This window comes from Argiope bruennichi, chromosome 6 (genome assembly GCF_947563725.1).
Source record: "Argiope bruennichi chromosome 6, qqArgBrue1.1, whole genome shotgun sequence".
Lineage (NCBI taxonomy): Eukaryota > Metazoa > Arthropoda > Arachnida > Araneae > Araneidae > Argiope > Argiope bruennichi.
This window is the reverse complement of record NC_079156.1, coordinates 100,134,529-100,156,511: the sequence shown is the minus strand read 5'-3', so window position 1 is coordinate 100,156,511 and position 21,983 is coordinate 100,134,529. Positions and strand designations below refer to the sequence as shown.

The following is a 21,983-nucleotide window of genomic DNA, read 5'->3' as shown; positions in this document are numbered from 1 at the left end:
AACTCAACAAACTCATTTCTCATGCATTCTACACTATTAATCAAATCATTAATATTTCTCAATTATGCTTTACTAAATGTTCCATTTTGTCTGAATTTTTTAACATTTGTTTATAATGCATCAAATATTTATTAAGAATTAAAATTTGTTTTCCTTAGCTTTAATTATCAATTTATAATTTGCATTATTTTCCTACAAACAACTATGTTTGTAGTCTTGAATTTATTATTATTCATAAAAAAAGAGAGAGAGAGATGCCAGTTCAAAAATGTTCCATGTTTTTTAGTAAATACATAGATTGGCTGTATAAAACTTAAATGATACTATAAATAGTTATTATAAAGAGCATATTAAAATCCATATTTAAGAAATTTCAAAGACCTTATTAATTATAAGAAATACTTACATCAGCAATTTCAACTTTTAAATTACTATTTTCTTGCTGCAAAGCTATAAATCTTAGTTCTTGCTGATCAAGTTCAGCTTTCTTTTGCCGTTCAATTTCACTGATTTGACTTTTAGCACTCGCAATCTGCTTCTTAGCCCATTTTAATTTTGTTTGCAGTTCTTCAATTTTTTGTGAATCAAGCTAAAATATATAGGGGAAAAAACATAAGCCTATAACAAAACTATTTTAATAAATAATTGAATCTAAACCAATAAAATGCTATCTAGTTAATATTAAAATTATAATAAAAGTAATATTAAAAATAAATATTATCAGATAATGGATGACTTGCTAATGATTAATATACACTAAAAGTGACTTACATAAAAAATATATTCCAAAAAATTTCAAGTTTGATAATTAATACATCTCGGAATAAAAGTAAGCAAAAGAAATATATGTGCGAAATTTCTAAAATTTCATCTTAATGGCACTAGTTACAATGATTCCAGGAGAGATTTCAAAGAGTTACCAAAAAATAACAATAAACTCACTAAATAATAAAGGAGAAAGGAAATAAAAATGACATGGAAAGTGAGAAGAGTAAACTTTTATGCATCCATTTTATACTAACTAATACATATATACATCTCCAAGTATCTAGTTCATGACCATCTGACATAGTTTATCATAAGTAAATGAAGACAGCATTGGCAACATTGTCAAGGCATTAGAAGTGAATGTCTGCTATGATCCTCCGGCATGTCGTCTGCAAAGTTGTGAAAGGAAAACAGTTCTGCACATTGTTTCGCCAGTGTGTAATGGACCTCATTTGCTAGTGCTGTTCCTGATTATAACTGCACAGTATTCGTAAATTGTTCTTGGGGTATGCTTAATATTTTTTAAGTGTACCACAGTGAATTTATATTAAAATGTGAACAGTTTATATTCTTTAACTCAATTTTTCTCTAATAAATTCTCGAAATGTGCAGTGCAGTATATAAACATATATGAACTACCAGTACAGAGCTTTCTATTTTAACTAAACGCATTACCAGCAACTGCTTCTATGATTCACCAGAGGGCAGCCACATTCACTTTCTACATGGCTTGAGATAAATGGAAGGCTTAGTACCCAATAAGAAGTGAGAAATTACGCATTATAACATTGAGTTATTGCATAAAACTTTGCCTTCTGGTATTGGTGGGCCAAGAAATGAGTTCATAGAACTCCAGCCTATCTGGCTTTTTTGTTATCCGGCCTATCCTATCGCCACATTAGGCTTGATATTAAGGAGTGTACTATATATATATTCAGCAATTTTCAAGGTGAAAATACAAATTGTAGAAACTTCAGCTGACTTGATACTTATTCAACAGAATGCCAATACACATATGTACATAAATACTATTTTTTGAAAATATATACAATATTTTTAGTCTAAACAACATTTTATATAATGTATTATTAGGCAAAAAAATCATTTTAAAAACAGCGGCTTCATTAAAATGATTTTCAGTGCATTATCAATTTTTAAATCCCAGGCCTCAAAAAATTACAAACTGCACCAAATATTTTTCAAATTATCAATAATTTTTTTTAAAAAATGATAAAAAATTTTATTAAATATTGCAAATTGGCAACTTAAAAGCATATAAACAAAATGATTATATATATATATATATATATATATATATATATATATTTGTTCAATAAGAATGGGATGGAAACACTAAAAATAAAATATTTTCTATGCATGAGAACATAGATTTTAATTTTTAAAAAATATTCCATTAATTAGTAGGAAACCTTCATTCAAACCTTAATGTTTTGTAATATTTGTGATCAAAGTTTGAAGAAAATTCAGCATTCAAACTATTCTTGAATTCTTTTTTTTTTTTTTTTTTTTTTTTTTTCCATGTAGAATTTTTTAGATAATCCAGAAGTGTTATTATCATTTATAAACAAGCCAATATATATAAGGTAAGGAATTATAGTTTTTTTTATGTATTGTCTTGGATACCAGAATTAATAAACTGAATTTCCATAAATCTATAATAAATGATTATAAGTTAATGAACATTCTTTTTAAATAAACAATGTTTGTAAAAAGATTACCTATTATAAGCATGTCAGATAAGGATAAAAGTTCATATTTAATAAAATCACACATAAAACATCAAAAACGTATCAATGAAATAAAAGAAAGCAAAACAAAGCAGTTATAAATATATATACAAGGCTACAATAATGTTTCACCCAACACACATATTATATATTTATACAAATGTCATCTATTAAATAATCAGACTCATGAAATAGGTTATAATATATAAGAACATATTTTTTTAAGAGAAATTTTATATTTAAAACATGTATTGTTTAAATTTATAAATATTTGGAATACATACAAATACAATAATTTTAAAATAATACCTCATTTTGTTGTCTACATTTTTCTAATTTATTTTCCAAACTCATACGTAATTTTTTATTTGCTGGCTCCATGACACTAATCAATGATTCACGCTCTTTCACTTTGGCTTTAGAAGTTTGTAATTCAGCTTCAGTATTCATTAATTTTCTTTTCAATGATTCTAAAGTAAAATATTAAATTATATTAATCTCCAGAAAAATTTGATTGCAGAAAGAAAATAAAAATCATACAAAGAACATAAGTAGCACAAAATTGTTACTTTCTACATAAATATTAAATACAACAAAATTCCTAAAAATATGAAGCAAATTGATAAATAATCAAGGCTTTTTCAAATAGTTTTCATTTAGTCTAGACATATAGGGTTGAGATCTGTACAAAAAAAAAGAAGGCAACAGAATATCAAAGTATATAAAAGACGTTATGACCAATTTAGGCTTTAAACAACTAAATTGCTCACAAAAGATGTTTATTATTAAAAGAAAAATATAAAGGAAGTTCTTAATTTTTTGAATTTCCAGTTATCACATAAGAATCAGATTTGTAAATAAAAGTAAATATGTAAATATATATATATATATATATATATACATATATACAGCATCTGCATATTTAGATTTTTAAAGCAATGATTACTTGAAAATGTTTGTCATGAATGTATTTTTTATATAATTCATTAAAATTAAACAAATGAATTGACTGAATATAAATTTCCATAGTGAATATATCAAACAATGTACTTTAAATCAAATTTTTATTAAAATAGTAACTTATTTATATCAAAGTAACATTTTTTAAACTAATTTATTTACAAAAAGTATAATTACGAAGAAATGAAATTATAACCTAAAAGCACTGAAACATAGTGAATTAAAATTTTTGATAAACAAAAAATATTAATAATACTATTTCAATATTTAAATTTCAATTAAGTTCTTTTCTTCTTCTTATGTATATGAATTTAAGAACTAGAACATAAAAAAATTTGTCTGAAAAGCTTTTCTTGATGATACTTTTCTGATAATGGTGGTTCCAAGTATGCCAAGCTTGTAACTGGATGCTATGAAAATCTACTAACATTTATTGTTAAAGTTTTAAAATTCTACAGGGTTTAAACAGTGATATGCACACAGGAATGTTTTTAATGGCTAAATATAGCATATTGTCTTGAAAACTAAAGGTTATTTAAATTCTCATGGAAAAGGTACTTTTTTTCCTAATTTAGGGAATTTAAGGGAATAGATTAGGACAAAATTTTACTCTTGTTTTTTTAAAAATAACAATAAAAGTGACTTACATTTTAGCAAAGAAATTTTCACAAAATTTAAAGAGCAGTGAAACAAAATAATTCATATTTTAGTTGCAGTAAAACTCGCATTAAGTATCAAGAGCTTTCAATCATTAGAGTCCAAACAAATTTCAGCTTTTACATTCTAACCTAGATTTTTGTATTTGTACAAAAGAATTAAGCACTAAATAATATGAACCAATTCAACGCTAAATACTTCAAATTTCTAACAGTCTCATTATATTATGATTTTACTACATATATCTTATTAACACTACATATATATATATATTTATTATCACTATATATATATATATATTTATTATCACTACATATATATATATATTTAACTTAATCCTTTGAAGCGTACAAACATAAATTTTCTGAATTTTTAAAAAATTATGCAATTACTTTACATGCTTAAGGTCTAAGGGGAGAGAAAATACCTTTAAAAATTTTTATACAATACTGCACCACAATGGGGGTGGGATGATTTCATTGGAGTACCACTGCACACCTATGGCATATTCTTCTTATAAATAATTAATATTTTTTAATTTGTTTTATAACATAATTATTCATTATTTATTTAAGTAAATAATTAAACATACAATATTATCAATTAAAACTACTTATACAATCTTAAAACATGAAAAAAAAATTATAAAAGAAAAATAAACAATTTTAATAACAAGTAATCCTCAAATAAAGCTAACAATGGCAAGTTCTTTATGTGGCATTTAGACTTTAAATACAATCAATACTATATTCAAGTTATGAAGAAACATATTTAAATTAACCATTTAAAAATTAAGAAAAATTATACTATATTAGAAAATATATTTAACATCCCCATAATATGGTTGCTAGCTAATACAAGAAGAGCACAATTAAAAGTGAAAATTTCAACTATCCTATTTGTATAAACCTTACACAAATGTAAATAAATTCCTCCCCCACAAAACACATGGCCTCCATAAATTATCAGTCACTTGACCAAGAGAGTCAGGGGAAGGAAAACAGATCTGTTTCGCTAACGTTTTTTAAGTGGTAGAGAATCTCATGCTTTAGGTGGTAGGACTCATGTGTATGTTGTAGACAGCTTTCATACAACAAATTTATGCATGCATTGTTATTTTTAGCTTACTGGAGAAAAAAAATTTGAAAGTATTGAGAAAAACATTAAAAATGACACTTTTTTTTTTTTTTTCATAAGAAGGTTATTAACTTGTGTGCTGACATCTACAGGCAATTATTAAGACTAGAAGATTATTTTAGAGTTGTTGGTTTTGATCAGAAACCAACACGCATTTAGATATAATTTTCAGAAAGTGGTGGTTTCTCTATAATACCAGTGTGCGTCAAAGGGTTAAATGTTTAATATTTACTTTAATAAATAACAACATAATTAATACAACAATACAAACATATACCATGCAAATTAAAATGCAGAGGCTAGAAGTAAACTATTTCAGTTTCTTTTAGATGTAGTTTCAGCAAATTTAATGAATTTCTGATCATAAAATTCGCACAAAGAAAAAAGATTGTCTAATAATTTAAGCAGTATAGGCATTCAACATAACATAAATATATGAATATCATATGAGAAAATATAGAATTAAAATTTTTAAATGGTAGATATCAAAGAACATTTTTTAATTATAATGCAAAAAAAATTTGCAGGAAATATAATTCCTTTTATATACAGTACAAATAATTTTATGAATACACATTTTGTATTTATAAATACATAAAAACATGCAGTTCATTTCTTAATTTAAAAAAAAAAATACTTTTATCCAAATGGTTAAAAATAGTGAATCAGTATCATTAAGTTTGGGGCAATTTCCAAATAACTGAAGGAAAAATAAAGCCACATATATTTCTCATTAAATAAAAATATCAAAGTAATTTACAGAGTACTTTTTGAGTAAAAATTTTTAAAAACAGTTTTATTACCTGGACTTTGAAATGATCGAAGCATACTTGAATTTGCAATTTGAGTATCATCAAGACCACTAAAATTTAGCCTTGCAGCAATATTTGGAGCATTTATGTGGCTACCTCCAGCACCAGTGTGACTCAATCCTGAAATATAATCATTAAAATTGTTTTCTGCAGCTCTCATGGGAGTTACGGATCTCCAAATAGAATTTTTAACATCTTTTAACATGCGAATGACTTCTGTATTATCTCCCGGAGTAGCCATAAAATATTTTAAAAAAGAAAACTGGTTTTTATAAAATTAACAAATTCCTGTATTATAAATAAGTTTCCAAATACATTCAAATAAGTTTGTATTTGTCGCAAAATTAACTGTACATATTATTTACAAACAAACCAAACCAGGCGCGTTAGTTGCCATATCATATAAAAGTTGAAGTTATTAATTTTACCAGCTGAAGAAAACCAAACTTAATTTCGAAATTGAAAAACAAGTTTAATAATCGCATTAATAATTAGTGAGTATATATATTGATTCAAAGGAAAATCAAAAGTTTTGAATATGAAAAAGCAAATCATTTGAGAAACTAAATTGAGAATCGAATCTCATTTCCTAACATATATGGCAACAATTAAACTCGACGACTTTTGCACTGGAGTTGATGAAAATATTTTATCTATTATTTTTTCCTTATGTCATTTTGATAAGGCGGTGTTGAATTAATTTGTATATTTTTTTTTCATTGAAACTTTTATTTGTGTAACGAACAAAATGCTCTCTAAACAATTGTGCTCAACTTTAAAATTTACGAAGAACTATGGTATGTTGATTTGTTTACCAACTTAATATATCAGCTGTTCAAAGCATTTTCCTTGTGTAACTAACTGTACGTAAATTAAACTTAAATTCAGTTTTGCAAAAGTAGTTAAATATTTTGAAATAAAAAAATATTAATTATTAAAAATATTAATTATTATTAATTAATTATTTTTGTAATTTAAAAGAAAATTATTTCTTAAAATTCAATGCAGAGGATTTACATTTAAAATTTATTTCTGTTCTTGGCTCAACTAAATTAAGTAAATTTTACCAATGCAAAATATTTTTCAGCATTTTATAGCATCCAATTATTTATTGCTTAGTAAGAATCCGTTAATGTGTTTAATTTTATTTTGTATCTGAAATTGTCTTCAAATTTTATTTTCATAGGTTTACGAACCATCTGCAGCAGTAATATTTCTCAAAAGGAAACCAGTTCTCTCAAAAGTATGTATATTTTTTAATGGTTTACTTTTTGTTTGAAATTTTTAATATCTGATTTTTTTTATCTTCAAAAATTTGCGAGAGAAAGAGAATAATGCATGTTTATATCTTTAACAAATGCTTCACACTCTTATTTTGTGTCCAAACAACATAGCACTTTATTCATTTCTTTTTTTTTAAATATTTAAGTGTCCTTAGATTTTAATTTTACTTCAGATTTATAGTATTTCACTTCAAATTAAATGTACTTTCAATATTTATCACAATAGCTTTTCTTATCTTTTATAAGTATTTTTTTATTGATTTTTCTTTTTTGCTGGGAAGAAATAAATTATATATTTTTACTATGTATAAGAATTTTTGTGAATGGGGTTTTTCTTATATGAGAAACGATGCAAATGCGTTATCATACATCCATGATATAGCAATGTCTGTTGTTTTTTTACTTTTCCTTATCAGTGCAAAAACAAATCTATATTTAGGTTACAGCATTTTAAAAAAGACGAGTTGTATTTGCAAAATGATAAGATTGAAATATTTTACACTTAAATATATTATAACATTTCAATATAGTGAAATATTATAAAAATTTTATAAAATATGCTTATACAAAATAATATTACTACAAAAGAACCATATGAGATAAAACTAATGTAAGGTTGATTTCTGTATAATATGTTATGGATCACTTTAAATTGAGGTTTTTGAAACTGTAGATTATAATCTTGCTTAAGTTTATGTAAATTATACTCTTAAAATCTCCTATTCCTCATTCCCTTTCAGAATCTTGTAACATTTGTAGTTGAAAATATTTAAGAAAAATATTACTTTTAAATTTGATTTTATATATATATATATATATATATATATATATATATATATACACACACACAAAATACTGAAACCAGTTTACTTGGAAATACAAGTGATTTTTATTATTATTATTGTTATTTCTGTTTGTCAAAAGTTGCTACTTAAAACTTCTTATAGAGGAATTAAACTAAAATCTGAAAAAGTATATGCTTTTAGAAGTTGAGGAGATTAAAGGGGGTGCTTGAGATTTACTGTGCCTAAGCATCCTTATCAAGTCTTAATATGACTCTGCTTAATTCCCTTGCACACTTGATTGCTATTCAATATGTCTAATAAAAAGAACATTAAAATTTTTTTAATTTCCAAATTTGTTTTGAAAAATGGCATAAGTTTATTATTATAAAATTTAATTATGTTTTTATCTACAATTACTGTTTATTAAAACTGTACTGTTTATTAAAACTGTTGTATATAATGAACAAATCATTATTTATCTATTTTATTTTAAAATTTGGCGTTTTCTCTTTCTGCATTTTTATTAGAAATTTTACTTGATTCAAATTTTGGGATAAATTGAATTTTTATGGCAGCTTTGAATTAGTCAAATTCTGTTCTTTTCATTATTATTATTTGCATTATTTGCTTCAAAAACATTATTTGTTTTAATAGGTCTATAAATATATACAGTTATTAACTACCATTGGATGATCATCATAAACTAAATTAATTAAAGAAAAAAATTCCAAATATTTGAATGAGAAATAAGAATTTGCTTCCTTTTGAATGCTATAAACATAATAACGATGAATGAAAATTCAAGTTGAGAGGAATTTAAAAATAGGTTTTTTTAACATGGTCATTTTTATAGCAAATTTATTTGATGGTCTGAAATATTAAGATTTAACTCTTTTCTGCAGAATTATTTAAATAATAATAAGCATTTTGATTTACATATGAAGTATATTAATTTTTACAAATTGTGCCTTTGATATACATTATTTATTTATCTTTCTAATGTACTTTTTAATGGAATTCTGAATGGGTGTAATTAATAGAATGATTTCTTTGTAGTAGAATCTTTACTAGTTTCTCATTCTGGTAGATCTTTGAAATTATGCACATGTCGTATTATATAAGACTATATACAATTTTAGTTTTTTTAGGATTTAAATATATTTGACGTAACTTTTATTTTTTTGTTAGTGGTAACATTTCATATTGTACTTGAAAAAAGATTTTTCTTTACGATTCAATGATAAAAAATTAAAAAACAATTAAAATTTAAAAATTCTACGTCTTTAGTTACTAAAAAACAGGTTTTTTAAAAAAATGTTTTTATTTATTTTATACTCCAGGTTGTAATTGCCTTAGAACTACGTGATATTGTTTCCAATCCCATATTTCCTAAGGTCACCCCTGTATCTTCTATCACCTGCTCACAAACCTGTATAATTTTCATTCCAGTAACTCAATGTGATAATGTGTTGAAAAAATCTACTAACCTTATAAATTGATTTTTCTTTCCTATTGTGTTACTGTTTCAATGAATAAATGTAATACCAATGAAAAAATATGAAAATGGGTTACACGATAGGCAGTCCAAAATACGGATAGATTTTGAACTTTATTTTGCAAGGTTGAAATGTGCTATCCTATTTCACCATCATAAATTTATTTTTCAAAGATATCTTGAAGTTTTATCCATTTTAATTTGAAGATTAAGATATCAACATTTGATGCGTTGCAGTTTCTTGCCAGACGATATTAAGCTTCATTTTAAAATGATAATAATATATTAGGTATTTTAATTTTGATTATATGTGAATCGCACTGGTATAATTAACAAGAAAGATGATTGCTGTTATATCTAATATTAGCAGCATCAGAATAAAAGCTTAATTTTTGTTGTAATATTTTATTTAAATGTAAGGATGTAATGCACTATTAATGTGCCTTTTAGATTGCATCTAAACGAAGAGATGTATAAAATTTTAATAAGCAACTTTTATGTTTCTAAATTGAATATTACTCATGTAAATTCATCTAACAGTTTTTATGATAGTGCCTTAATGCTGCATAATATTGAAATAAAAATTGAACTAAACATTGATCATAAAAATGAAAAAAATCTTTCTTTCATTTTGCAATTATGCTTTTTTTTTATGGACTGATGTACTTATTTCTGTAAATATTAAGTATAATACTATGTGTCAAATTAAATTCATTAAATGTTTTCTCGCTCGTGTTTTGAGAAACAAAATCAGATTGAAGTTTTTCAATGGAATTTATTAGGTCTTTAAAGGGAGATGTAATAAAATCTTTTAATTGTTCATCAATATATCATTGCTTAAATTAATATCAGACAATTTTATCAATTATGAATAATTCTAAAATTTTGAAATTGATATCAAAATTTACATACTTTTGAAAATAATCTTAAAATCAGTAAGGAAAATAATGTAAACCAAAATTTTTTGTCCTTTGTTTCATATAAAGAAGCACTTTATCATTGAACAAAAGTCTATTATCCTGCTAAAAAAATTTTTTTTTTTTTTTTTTTTTTTTTTAAGGCAAGACTCCTGGAACCCTAAAAAATGTTGTACTTGTCGAAGGAGTTCGGACCCCCTTTCTTGTGTCTGGAACTGATTATTTCAACATCATGGCTCATGATTTACAACGTCATGCTTTCTTGTAAGTTCACTCTTCTATTACTGTTGTTCAAAATTTGTAATAATCAGATATATTCTTTATTTATAATTTTGGTTACTTTTCTGTTAGCCTGATGGTTATTACTTCTAAGCATAAATGTGGTGCAAAGTATCTTTTTGCTTTGCTCATGAGTCAAGAAACTTCTCACTGTGATAGCATATTTCAATCTATAAAAATTCTAAACATATACAGTGTGGACTTCGGTAATTATCTGTAATGACAAAATGGTGCATTTCGAATATATATTTCAAATGTCATCAGGCTAACAATTAAGTACTAACATTTGCTATTTAAAAAATGTTTTATCTATAGAATTGTTTAAAAATATTCTTTATTAATTTAATTTTTGCAGAGCTCTCCTCCGCCGAACTGGCATTCCAAAGGGTGAGGGAAAAAATTTTTAAGATTATAATTACTCTAATTTACAATATAATTTTTTTAAAAAAATAATAATGGACCATTAATGCAACTTACTCTTAAGTAATTTTTTATAGTTTTATAAATTATTAAATATGTCGATGGTTTTATATATTTTTAATTTCATTATTATAATTTTTCAGAAATTATTGATTACATCATAGTGGGAACTGTCATACAAGAAGTTAAAACTAGTAATATTGCAAGAGAAGTAAGTATAGGTCTATATATTTTTTTTTATTTGTAATAAGTAGACTTCTAACTATTTAACCAACTTATATAATAGAATGAAGTATAATTCATTTTAATACTTTGTGTATAACTCAAGCTAAAATTTATATAGCAAAAATTCCTCTCTGCATTCTACCTATTCTTTGGTTAGTTGTTTATCTAGTATGGTATAAACAGGACAAATGCCCCTAAGTCATAGTAGGGGCTGCAAAAATGAAGAATAAGTTAAATTTAACCAAACTCATTTATGAGATTAATTTTTTTTTTTACTCTTATTTTGATGTGTATATATTTTTAGTTATTTCAATTAGTTCCTGAATTCAAACCATTATCTAAGTTCCCTACATAGACATTGTTTTTGGCATATAGAAGCATATCATGAGTGTTTAAAAATATTTTTTTGATTAGTAAGCAAAGACAAATATATCTCCATAATATAAGTGAATCATATGAAATATTTAATAAACTGGACTCAACATCAAATCAGTCTTAATATAAATTAAGCTCAGAAGGCAATATTTCTATTTACCAAACTTTCTTGTCAGTTAGTGCAAAACCAATTAGTATTTTAAAATATCATTGTTTAGATTTGTTATAAATTCAACTGAGAAGAATTGGTAATAATCATTATAATAAAGATGCTAAATAGAGAAATAATTAAAAATGTGTATTATGGAGATGTTGATTGAATAGGAAGCTATTAATTGGATATTTTTGCTGTATTTTTAGGCTATAATGATTTTACTTTTTTAAATTCCAGTAAAAAAAAAAAACTGCTCCCCCCACCCACCCATAATATTAGCTTCGGGATTGAGTGTGAATTATTCACTGGATTTAAGCTCTATTTTACAAACTGTTTCTGTTTTAGAATCTATAATCATTTAAGGGCTGCACAATATTTGATATTGAATAATTAAACAACTCATTCATATAATTTCATTATAAAAATCCATTCTATGACTTGATATTTATAAGTAATATGCTTTGCTTTGTACTTGTCATTTTCAAATCATTGATTTAATGGAAATTACCCTAAAATTCCATTTTAAAACTTTAATGTAGTCATCAAAATCATTGTTTATCTTGTTCATGAATTGTGAAAAGTCGTACAAAGACTTTTCATTCTTTTTTAGTACTGCTTTCTATTTGACTATTTTTGAAATTTCCATATTAAATATCCTTTATTACCAACATCATTACATATATGTAGGCTAAGAGTTTTGATATATTACTTGGTATTCTTAAACTCGGAATGAAATATCATTCTAAGAATTTTTTTAAACAATTCATTTAAGAACAATATTCAAGTGAATTTTCATGGAATATTGTCAATAAGCAACAGTCAATGTATTTTTTTAATTATTATTTTTAAAATAAATTATGGATAAGGCTGAGGTGTTTTTTCGCCTTTCGTTTCTTTCGTTGTGATGAAAATATAATTGATTTCATCCAATTCTGCTATTGTTATTTAATAGCTAATGTTATAGAATCTCTTAATTTCTGATGTAACCATATTCAGTGACAACTGCTATACTCAATTTTTATGTATAATTAGAAAGCATCATTTAAGTGGTTTTTTATCGATTGTACTTTTTGTAATGTGCATTTAATTGATGGATAAACATTTTTATTTCTTGTAACATCCAGAAAACAGAAATCCAAATTATTATGTTGAAGCTCATGGACAGCTGAAATTTTCTGATTATTTAAAATTCTTTTAGGCATCTTTGGGTGCTGGACTGTCTCTTTCTACTCCAGCTCATACTGTTACTCAAGCTTGCATATCTGCTAATCAAGCAATTTCAACAGGTAGGATATATTGTATATGAATAAACATTGTTATGAAATTCCTTAATTTAATGTTACTAAGCTGTGCCAGTTTTAAAAAAAACCAAGAAAAAAAGTATCTTGAATTATTTTGAAGTAAATAAGTTGAAATTAGTTTCACTTAATGTTAGTATTATTTTTCTGTTGAAAACAAAAATTTGTGTGACTTTGTTTTTCTGTACTGAATTATTTCTTTGTTAGAATTGTATTAAAATAAATTTTAAGTGGTTTTATTTATTTTTCAAGTTACAAACCATGCTGAAAATATATTTAAAAATACATTTCATGTAATTTTTTATTTGTTTTAAAGGGAAAAAATTTTGTGAATTTGTTTATTTTTGAGGTATTAGTTTAATTCAATAATAATAATTTCTCATTTCTGCAAAAAAAAAAAAAAAAAAAAAAATCTTAGATTGTATATGCATAACTTTTGTGATCTTTCTATTTAATATAATTGCAAGGTTTTTCTTAGTTATCTAAATGTATTATTTTAGCTTCTGGAATGCTGGCTACTGGACAGATTGATGTTGCCATAGCTGGAGGTGTTGAATTCCTTTCAGATGTGCCAATTCGATTCAATCGATCAATGCGTAAATTGATGTTAACTGCAAACAAAGCTAAAACTCCAATGCAAAAGTTAGGTCTTCTGATGAAACTGAGACCTAGTCTTCTTGCTCCTGAAGTATGTTTGCTTTCATTTTTATGTTTTAATTTTAAAATTTTAAAAGTTCAAGCTCTTGTGACTTATTAACTCAGAAATAAGCAGTTTTTTTCAAGTGACTTTTAAATTGTCTTAAATTTTTATATTCATTGTATGGGTTTTGATATAACTCGAGTTCAGATGGACATTTTTAGAGCAATAATTGCTCTGTATTTTAACATTATTGAAATGGAATTGATTTAATGTCTTTTTACTACTATGTATCAGTCCTCCAGAATGCCTCCTGTCAGAAAAGGTTTCTTTCCTACTGTGAAGAACAAATATCTTGGCCTGAATAATTATAAGAAAATTTTTAATTACTGCTTAATAAGCAAATGGTGTTTTATTCTTGTAAATAGAAAAAAAATGTCATTAAAGAATGAAGCAAAAAAAAAAAATTAGGAGAAGAGAGTAAGAAAGGAACATTGGAAGTGTTCCAGTTCCTTAAAATATGCTAATTATTGTAATCTTAATAAGTCTGAATCATCTGTTTTCATGTTTTGACTTCATTTAAATAATTCATTTTTATTTTAATTTCTTATATATGTATTAACCTTTGTAGTTGCCTGGTGTAGCTGAGTTCTCAACTGGTGAAACAATGGGCCATTCTGGTGATAGACTGGCTGCTGCATTCAATGTCAGTCGTGCTGAGCAGGATGATTATGCCATAAGATCCCATACATTTGCTGAGAAGGCAACAAATGAAGGATGGTTATCAGATATTGAAACAATATTTGTTCCAGGTATATATTTGTAATAATGTTTTTAAATAAGTTCATTTATAAAAAAGTAAATGAAAAGTTAACTAGTTTGCTAAAGTTGACTCAAGTGACTTTATTTTTAAGAAAATTTCTTTCAATTTAATATTTTAGGTAGAATTACTCGTGTTTCATGTACTTAACCCTCTTGCTGCGTATCCTGCAATTTCCATGGTCAACTTAGAAGTAGCAAAATTTGCGCAGCCTGCGATTTCCACGGGGATGCATTTTTTATGTCTATTTAGCTGTGCAACTTGCTCTTTTCTCATTCATGGTTTCATTTTGGCTTTTCCGGTTTCATCCGGATCTGGGTTAAAAGATAACATAAGTTGTCCATGGTTCTGCGAAATATACAAGCATGTTTTTCAGCATTTTGCAGTCTCTTTTCAAAGCTTAAAGATTCGCAGAAAATGTTTCGAAATTTTTGAACCTATTTTGACAAAAGAATTACACAGCGAGAGGGTTAAGTGAAAAGGCATTTCCGTCATATAATTTATCTGTTATAATTTCAGTGCAAATCCTTCAATCTTTTTCATTTTTCATCTATGCTCATCATAATGTTGTAGAAGTTTATTATTTTTTTTAAAAAATGTAATCAAATGTTTCAGCAAGCTTAAAAAAAATTCCTTTATAACAGTAAAAGAGCAAGAGTAATTTTGTAATGTTTTTAAATTTTAGGAAAAGACAAACCCATAAGCCGAGATAATGGCATAAGAGTCTCCTCTAAAGAACAGTTAGCAAAATTAAAACCAGCTTTCATTCGTCCACATGGCACTGTAACAGCTGCAAATGCATCCTTCTTGGTATAATTTTGTTGTTGTTGTATTCTGTTATATATTTTATTTTGTATTTATAAAATTCTATTAAAGCAATATCTTTTATTCTTATTTTTGCCTTACAGACTGATGGAGCTTCAGCATGTCTTCTTATGACTGAAGAAAAAGCACTTTCATTAGGTTTGAAGCCCAAAGCTTATTTGAGGTTCTTCTTTTTTTAATATTTTATTCCAGTTTTGATTTAAATTTCTGTGCATAGGTTGCATTTGATTTTTTTTTTTTTTTTTTTTTTTTTTTGTCTGTTATATGTACATATATAACAAAAGATGTATATTTAAATCTGTAATTACTACCATTAGAGAACAAAATTTCAATTTTATTTTTCATCACTCCTTTTGTGTCAGTTGAAGACCTAGAGTGTAGATTCTTATCAAATTTTGAGCCAAACCTATCAAAAGAATGTTGTTTTTAATACTTTACATGATAATTTGCTATTTGTATAGTTATTAAGATAATGTATTTTGAACCTATCAATGTAAAGTTACAGAAAAAAAAAATTACATATTTAAAATTTTGGAAAAATATAAGATTTAATAATAAGTAACTAATTAACTCGAATTATGTAACATCTTTTTGCTGATGATAATTTCTAAATTTCAGATCATTCTGTGTTGATATTTTTATAATTAAATCATTCTTTTAATATCCTTGCAGAGATTTTGTTTACACATCACAAGATCCTAAAGATCAATTATTGTTAGGGTAAGTTAGGTTCTTTTTTATTTTTTAATTATATTAAAATTTATTTATTGGTATTTTTATTAACTTCTTTTCATTTACAGACCAACATACTCCACAGCCAAGATCATGGACAAAACTGGTCTGACTTTAAAGGATATAGATGTGTTTGAATTCCATGAAGCTTTTGCAGTAAGAATATACTTTAGAAATAAAATTAAAATTCAGGTCACATTATTAAAAAACATTTATTTGAAAGAGCATTTACCACATATTGATTTGCTAACAAATGTTTGAATTTATTACATAATGGTTATGATAACAATTTCACATAAACTTTAATTCAGTAATTATTTTTAAAAATTATTTTCTTCTTTGTGAATAAAGTTGAGATTATCATCTGGCCAAAGCTTAGACTTATGAAAACTTATGTTAAGAAATTATGAAAGGTTTGTTATTTCAAAACTGGACGTTAATATACTTAAACTGAATATTTATATTGTGTTATTATTTTTGCTAAAAATGTTTATATATTAAGTTTTCATGAAAGCCATTGTCAACATTATTTCAATATTCTGTATTGTGTAAATCATTTATTATGTTCATTACATATTATTTTGTTGGAAAGCTCTTGTACCATTTTCAGAACTTGCAATTTTATTTTGTTTAACATTTCCATGTATTAACTGTTTCTGTTTAATACACTTAAAAAATTATCAAGAATACTTAAGGAATTAGTTAAATTAGTTGCTATTTTTTTAAATAAATATTGAAGTTTTAAGTATTTGAAATTTCTTCCCAAAAGACTTTTCAACCAAATTGTTGTGTTTAATGCTAATGATATTCCATGCAATTTTAAAACATTTATTTTAATTTTCAGGGACAAATATTAGCAAATTTTAAGGCTATGGATTCTGATTGGTTTGCCCAGAACTACATGAATCGTAAGCAGAAAGTAAGTTTTGATATAATTTATTCTTTATTTAAGGAAGTATGTAAAACTCTATATTCAGCAGATACAGATTTAGCAATACAGATCTACATCAGTCTTTGTTACTGGGTATTCATTCATAACAAAAATTAAATTTACTACAAATTGCTTTTAAAATACATAGCTTATCGGTGCACTAAAAAGTAGAAATTTTTATTTTAATTATTTTGGGCTTTTTAGTTTTTAATTTATTATTTATTTTATGAATTTAATGCAATGTTAAAATCAAGAGGATTTTGTTTTCATATTTAGAAGTAATACACCTCTTATATGAAAACAAATTTTAATTAAAATAGTATCTAGTCTTTGAGAAAGAGCAAAGATATAAAATTTCAGAACTATAGCACATCAGAAAGTTACTATAAAATTCCATCATTACAGTTTTATGAAAGTATAAAATTAAAGAAAACTGTATAAAACAAAAACTATCTTAGATGTCAAAAAACAGAGTACTATTAAAAAATGGATTTACTTACTTATGAAGCTTTTAATGTTTCGTTTTCTTTAGGTTGGAGTTCCACCTTTAGAAAAATTCAATTTATGGGGTGGATCCTTATCATTGGGTCATCCTTTTGGAGCAACTGGAGTACGACTAGTTACAACTGCTGCCAATCGTCTTATTAAAGAAGGAGGACAATATGCTTTAGTTGCTGCTTGCGCCGCTGGAGGATTGGTAAGTATCCTCTGGTCTTTTTGTATGAGTGAAACAATGTTTAGCTGCAGGCATGTGTTTTTATCGTGATAAATAATTTGCTTCTGATAGGTATATATCTATACATATTTAAACTTCTGTCCGATTGAACTATTTTTATTCATGATTAAATAGCAACATTTGATGCTTTAAACCAGGTTTTCTGTAGTTATGAAACATTACCTATGTGTTATATTTGTCTTTATATTAAGCTTTAGATTAATGTAAATTGGTACTTCTTAAGCATATTAATCAGATGCATGAATCTTTGTCTCTCTCTCTGTTTCTTAATTGCCAATGGCAAAGGTCGTTCCGATTGTATGTTAGTTACAGCTGTGGGAATAATATTGAAACAAGTAGTTTGCTATTCCAAGAATTTACCATAGTAGATCTTAGCATCACTTATGTTTGAAGTATAAGAGATTCCTGTCCCTTAATTTTAAATATAAGATACAACCTGACTTATTGAAACTGGTTACAATGAAATAGACTCGTTAAACATTGATATTTCTTAAAATTTGCCTTTGTGTATTTTTCATACATTATCTTTAATAATATTTTATATGTTTTAACTTTATATAATTTATGAATGTAATAGAATATAAATTTTAAATGTTTCATTCTTTGATTATAAACTTTCCACTTGGGATCCATTAATTTTAATTGAAAAATGCTTTTGTGATGGCATACATATTTCTTATTCTATATACTGTAAAGATTTTTTTAAATTTTAAGAGCTCCCTATTTGAACAAATAAAAAGTAAGTTAATATATAAGCAAACATGATATAAATTGTAATCAGTATGTTGTTTTTAATAAAAGATTATATTAAGTAATTGAATTTTGCCTTGCATTATAGAAAAAACTTTTAAGTTTTTAGTTCTGTAGAGTAATAAAACTCTTATGCTCTTGTATTAATTATAAAGAATGTTCTTTACTGGGAAGAATATTTGAAATTAAACATTACTGAAATGTCAAATATTTTATTCATTAAATTTAAGGACATTCAGAATATATCGCTGAATTTTCTTGCCTTTTCTGCCTTAAAGTTTAATTTTAAAGAGGGCATCAAATATTTATTTATATTCTATTTTTATAATAATATTGGGTTATAGCAAAACACATGTTTGACTTTTCATAATGAATATTTATTAACTCTCTCTACTTGAGGCTAATTTTAAAGATAGATTAAAATCAGTTTATTCCCAATATCACCTTCCTTATGTATTTCATCTGATTTATTCAAACTTTTGATCGATTATGTGGAATATTGGAATTCCAAATAATGCCCAATATGAAAACACTCCGGAATAATTTTTTTTTGATTTTACATTGTATTCGAATAGTACAATTAGTTTTAGTAACTGTTATGCTTATTTTAAGAATCAAACTGTGTAAATACTGTAATCTTTTATCAAAACTTTCAAGATGAGTAGAGAAAATTATCTTGTAATAAAGGCATGTTTTTTAATAAAACCTAATGTTACTACAATTTAAAGAATCTGCTATAGTTTTTAAAAATCTCAAATACTATTTTAAATAATATTAATTCATTTGTATATTATAAGGATAGACTATAATAAGTGTATTATGCTGTAAAATTCAAAGATATGCTGTAAAGGCAAGTATTTCATTAAAAATTTGCAAAATTTATTATTGCAAGGAATAAACTTTTGCTCTTATTAAGATTTATTCCTATTTTATTTCTTTCAGGGCCATGGCATGATCGTTGAAAGATATCCTAAATGATTATCTGAAACTGTGTAGACACTGAAACTTTCATCAATGCAAGAACTTTTATTTATAAAAATATTGGATGTAATGAGTACAATTTATACACGCTTTATATGAAAGGATACAGAATTTTTAGAATGTAAGAAAAAAATTACATAAATTTTTCAACATCTGTAAATTGTAAAAATCAAAATCCTATAATCTCTGATTATCTTGTTGGAAGTGTAATTTATTTATAAATATTTTTATACTAAATAAACATTACTTTAAGTTTTTGTGTGCAATATTTTTTACATGTAATAAAATTTCTCAGAATAAATTCTATGCAGTCATTTATATTTTCTAAATGTGTTTATTTTAAAGTTACGACTTGTCACATTTAAAACAAGCAGTATAAGTTTGCAGCTATACAATTTTATATAAAACCCATACTGTGATTATTTTTTTTAAAAAATGTAAACATTGTAAGAAAAATAGTCAAAAATGGTAAAAGTCATTTTAAAACACTTTTCTGTCGATATTTTTAATTATTGTTTAGTGGATTACTTCAAAATGACTAATGAGTAGTTCACACCAATTGAAAATTGTTAGGGAACGTGTATTAACTTTTTAGACAAGAAAGTAGGCAAGTCTTTTTGATTTAGTCATAGAAATTAAATATACTGTTCAGCAATGGATTCTAAAACCTTCCGTGCTTTTGCACATGCATTAGGATGGGTTTAAATTGTCAAAGTAGGGGAGAAAGGAAAGATGAAAAAAGGAGTTGTTTACATTTACTAGTATCTAATGGGGGAATCCGAGGTCAAAGGGAATACCGGAAAAGCATTTCTCTTTCCGCAGCTCACCCCTTAATGCAATGGAGTCGTCGAAATCTGGTTGCCTCAGAATCCATTGACGAACAGTAACTAGGCATGTAAATAAGATGCAGGGTATTAATGGATTTAAATTTATGAATGCAGATTGGTTTTTGAAAATACTTTCAGATTTTTACTTGTATTTCTTACCTTTCAATCCTATATATCTGATTTTTTAATTTACCTTAATTAGCTACAGAAGAACTCTATTTCATATAATAATAAAGATCTGGAAGAAATGTCAGCTTTATTATAGTGAATCACCAAAGTAATTTTTTTAGTGTTAATGAATGTCATATACAGTGATGTGTTATCATTGATGTAAATGGTTAAGTAATGTTCAATAAGAGCCTACTTTTATTTTTCAACTTGGAAACATGGTTTGACCAGATATATATAGCTTCTATATTTATATATATATATAGCTATTATATATGTATATATAGCCTTCATTGAACTTCTGATATTAGAGGCATAATTGCTTTGCTGTTATTATGTAGATTTGTTATAACAGGAAACTAATGTATTTTAAGGGAATAATTTAAAAATTAAAAGAAAACGTCATTTATGTAAATGAATGACGTTTTGTTTATTTTAGATAGGAAATATGCCAATTCCTAATGATTTTACAAAGTTAAGTCTAAAAATGACACTGAAAACTTTTAATTAGTTCAGGTTTATCAGATATGCTAATTATTAAAATTAATCTAGGATACAGACCACTTGCTAAAGAGGAATTATCAAAATATTCTAGTTAAAAGTATAATGATTATCTGCTTTTTTTCTGAGTTTATAGGCATTCATGTTACTAAAGTAGTAAACTTGTTAACAGTGACAGCCTTCACTTCCCTTTGTAAATTGATTTCTGATGCAACTTCCGCTTCCCAAAGGAAGAGTCTTATCTTCATCTCTTACATAACTACATTATCTGGCGGGATTCAATTAAAGAATGTAAAAAATTTATCTTATGTTGAAAATTTTTGCCATAAAAGAAGTTATCCATAACTTGCACACTTTTAAGGCACTGAATCCTAAATAACTAGCTTATGATAAATTGGCAATATCAAAACAAATCTGGCATGACTGATGCAGAATGAAATCTCAGATTCATCATGAAATTTAGCAAATTTTAGGATTATATTCTGTTAAAAAGCAAAAATTGCAATTTTTGTTTTAGTCTTCTTAAATGTTTTGGCCGTAAAAAGTACATTACTAATATTGTTTGCCTTTGTGTCATTAAAAGATAATAAATCAAAAGCACTTCCAGTTATTGATTCAGTTTTCCAAGATTAGCTTTAATAGTATTTTATAAAAAAAAAAAAATACTGCTCGAATGTTTGTATATTGATAAATTATTAAAAAACAATATATATTTTTTTAATTTTGATAATTGAATCAGCAATAAGATTATACAATTATATT

The 21,983-nt window shown here is 25.5% G+C and overlaps 2 protein-coding genes across 2 annotated transcripts in view; one reads left to right on the top strand and one right to left on the bottom strand.

Moving 5' to 3' along the window:
- The window catches only part of LOC129972946 (mitotic spindle assembly checkpoint protein MAD1-like), a 29,653-nt gene extending 23,182 nt beyond the window's left edge, over positions 1-6,471 (bottom strand). The window contains exons 1-3 of the mRNA XM_056087271.1: positions 6,074-6,471; positions 2,826-2,986; positions 407-589 (exon numbers count right to left, since the gene is read on the bottom strand). Coding sequence (XP_055943246.1) covers positions 407-589; positions 2,826-2,986; positions 6,074-6,323 — 594 coding nt within the window. The 5' untranslated portion in view covers positions 6,324-6,471. The remainder of the gene's footprint in view (positions 1-406; positions 590-2,825; positions 2,987-6,073) is intronic.
- Positions 6,472-6,695: 224 nt separating this feature from the next.
- Positions 6,696-20,043, top strand: LOC129972716 (trifunctional enzyme subunit beta, mitochondrial-like). Its single transcript, XM_056086955.1, has 15 exons — positions 6,696-6,879; positions 7,269-7,325; positions 10,706-10,826; positions 11,197-11,228; positions 11,405-11,472; positions 13,214-13,301; positions 13,814-14,001; positions 14,582-14,762; positions 15,456-15,580; positions 15,679-15,758; positions 16,268-16,315; positions 16,396-16,483; positions 17,172-17,246; positions 17,791-17,955; positions 19,687-20,043. The coding sequence occupies exons 1-15, from the start codon at positions 6,831-6,833 to the stop codon at positions 19,720-19,722; spliced, it is 1,401 nt and encodes a 466-aa protein (XP_055942930.1). The 5' UTR covers positions 6,696-6,830; the 3' UTR covers positions 19,723-20,043.
- Positions 20,044-21,983: the final 1,940 nt, after the last annotated feature.

What these genes read in the sequence shown, in the direction of transcription:
- LOC129972716 (XM_056086955.1), top strand. Translation starts at nt 6,831, where the DNA reads ATGCTCTCTAAACAATTGTGCTCAACTTTAAAATTTACGAAGAACTAT. An exon ending in CTAGTAATATTGCAAGAGAA is followed by an intron (nt 11,473 to 13,213) that starts GTAAGTATAGGT and finishes AAATTCTTTTAG; the next exon opens with GCATCTTTGGGTGCTGGACT. An exon ending in AAGCCCAAAGCTTATTTGAG is followed by an intron (nt 15,759 to 16,267) that starts GTTCTTCTTTTT and finishes ATATCCTTGCAG; the next exon opens with AGATTTTGTTTACACATCAC.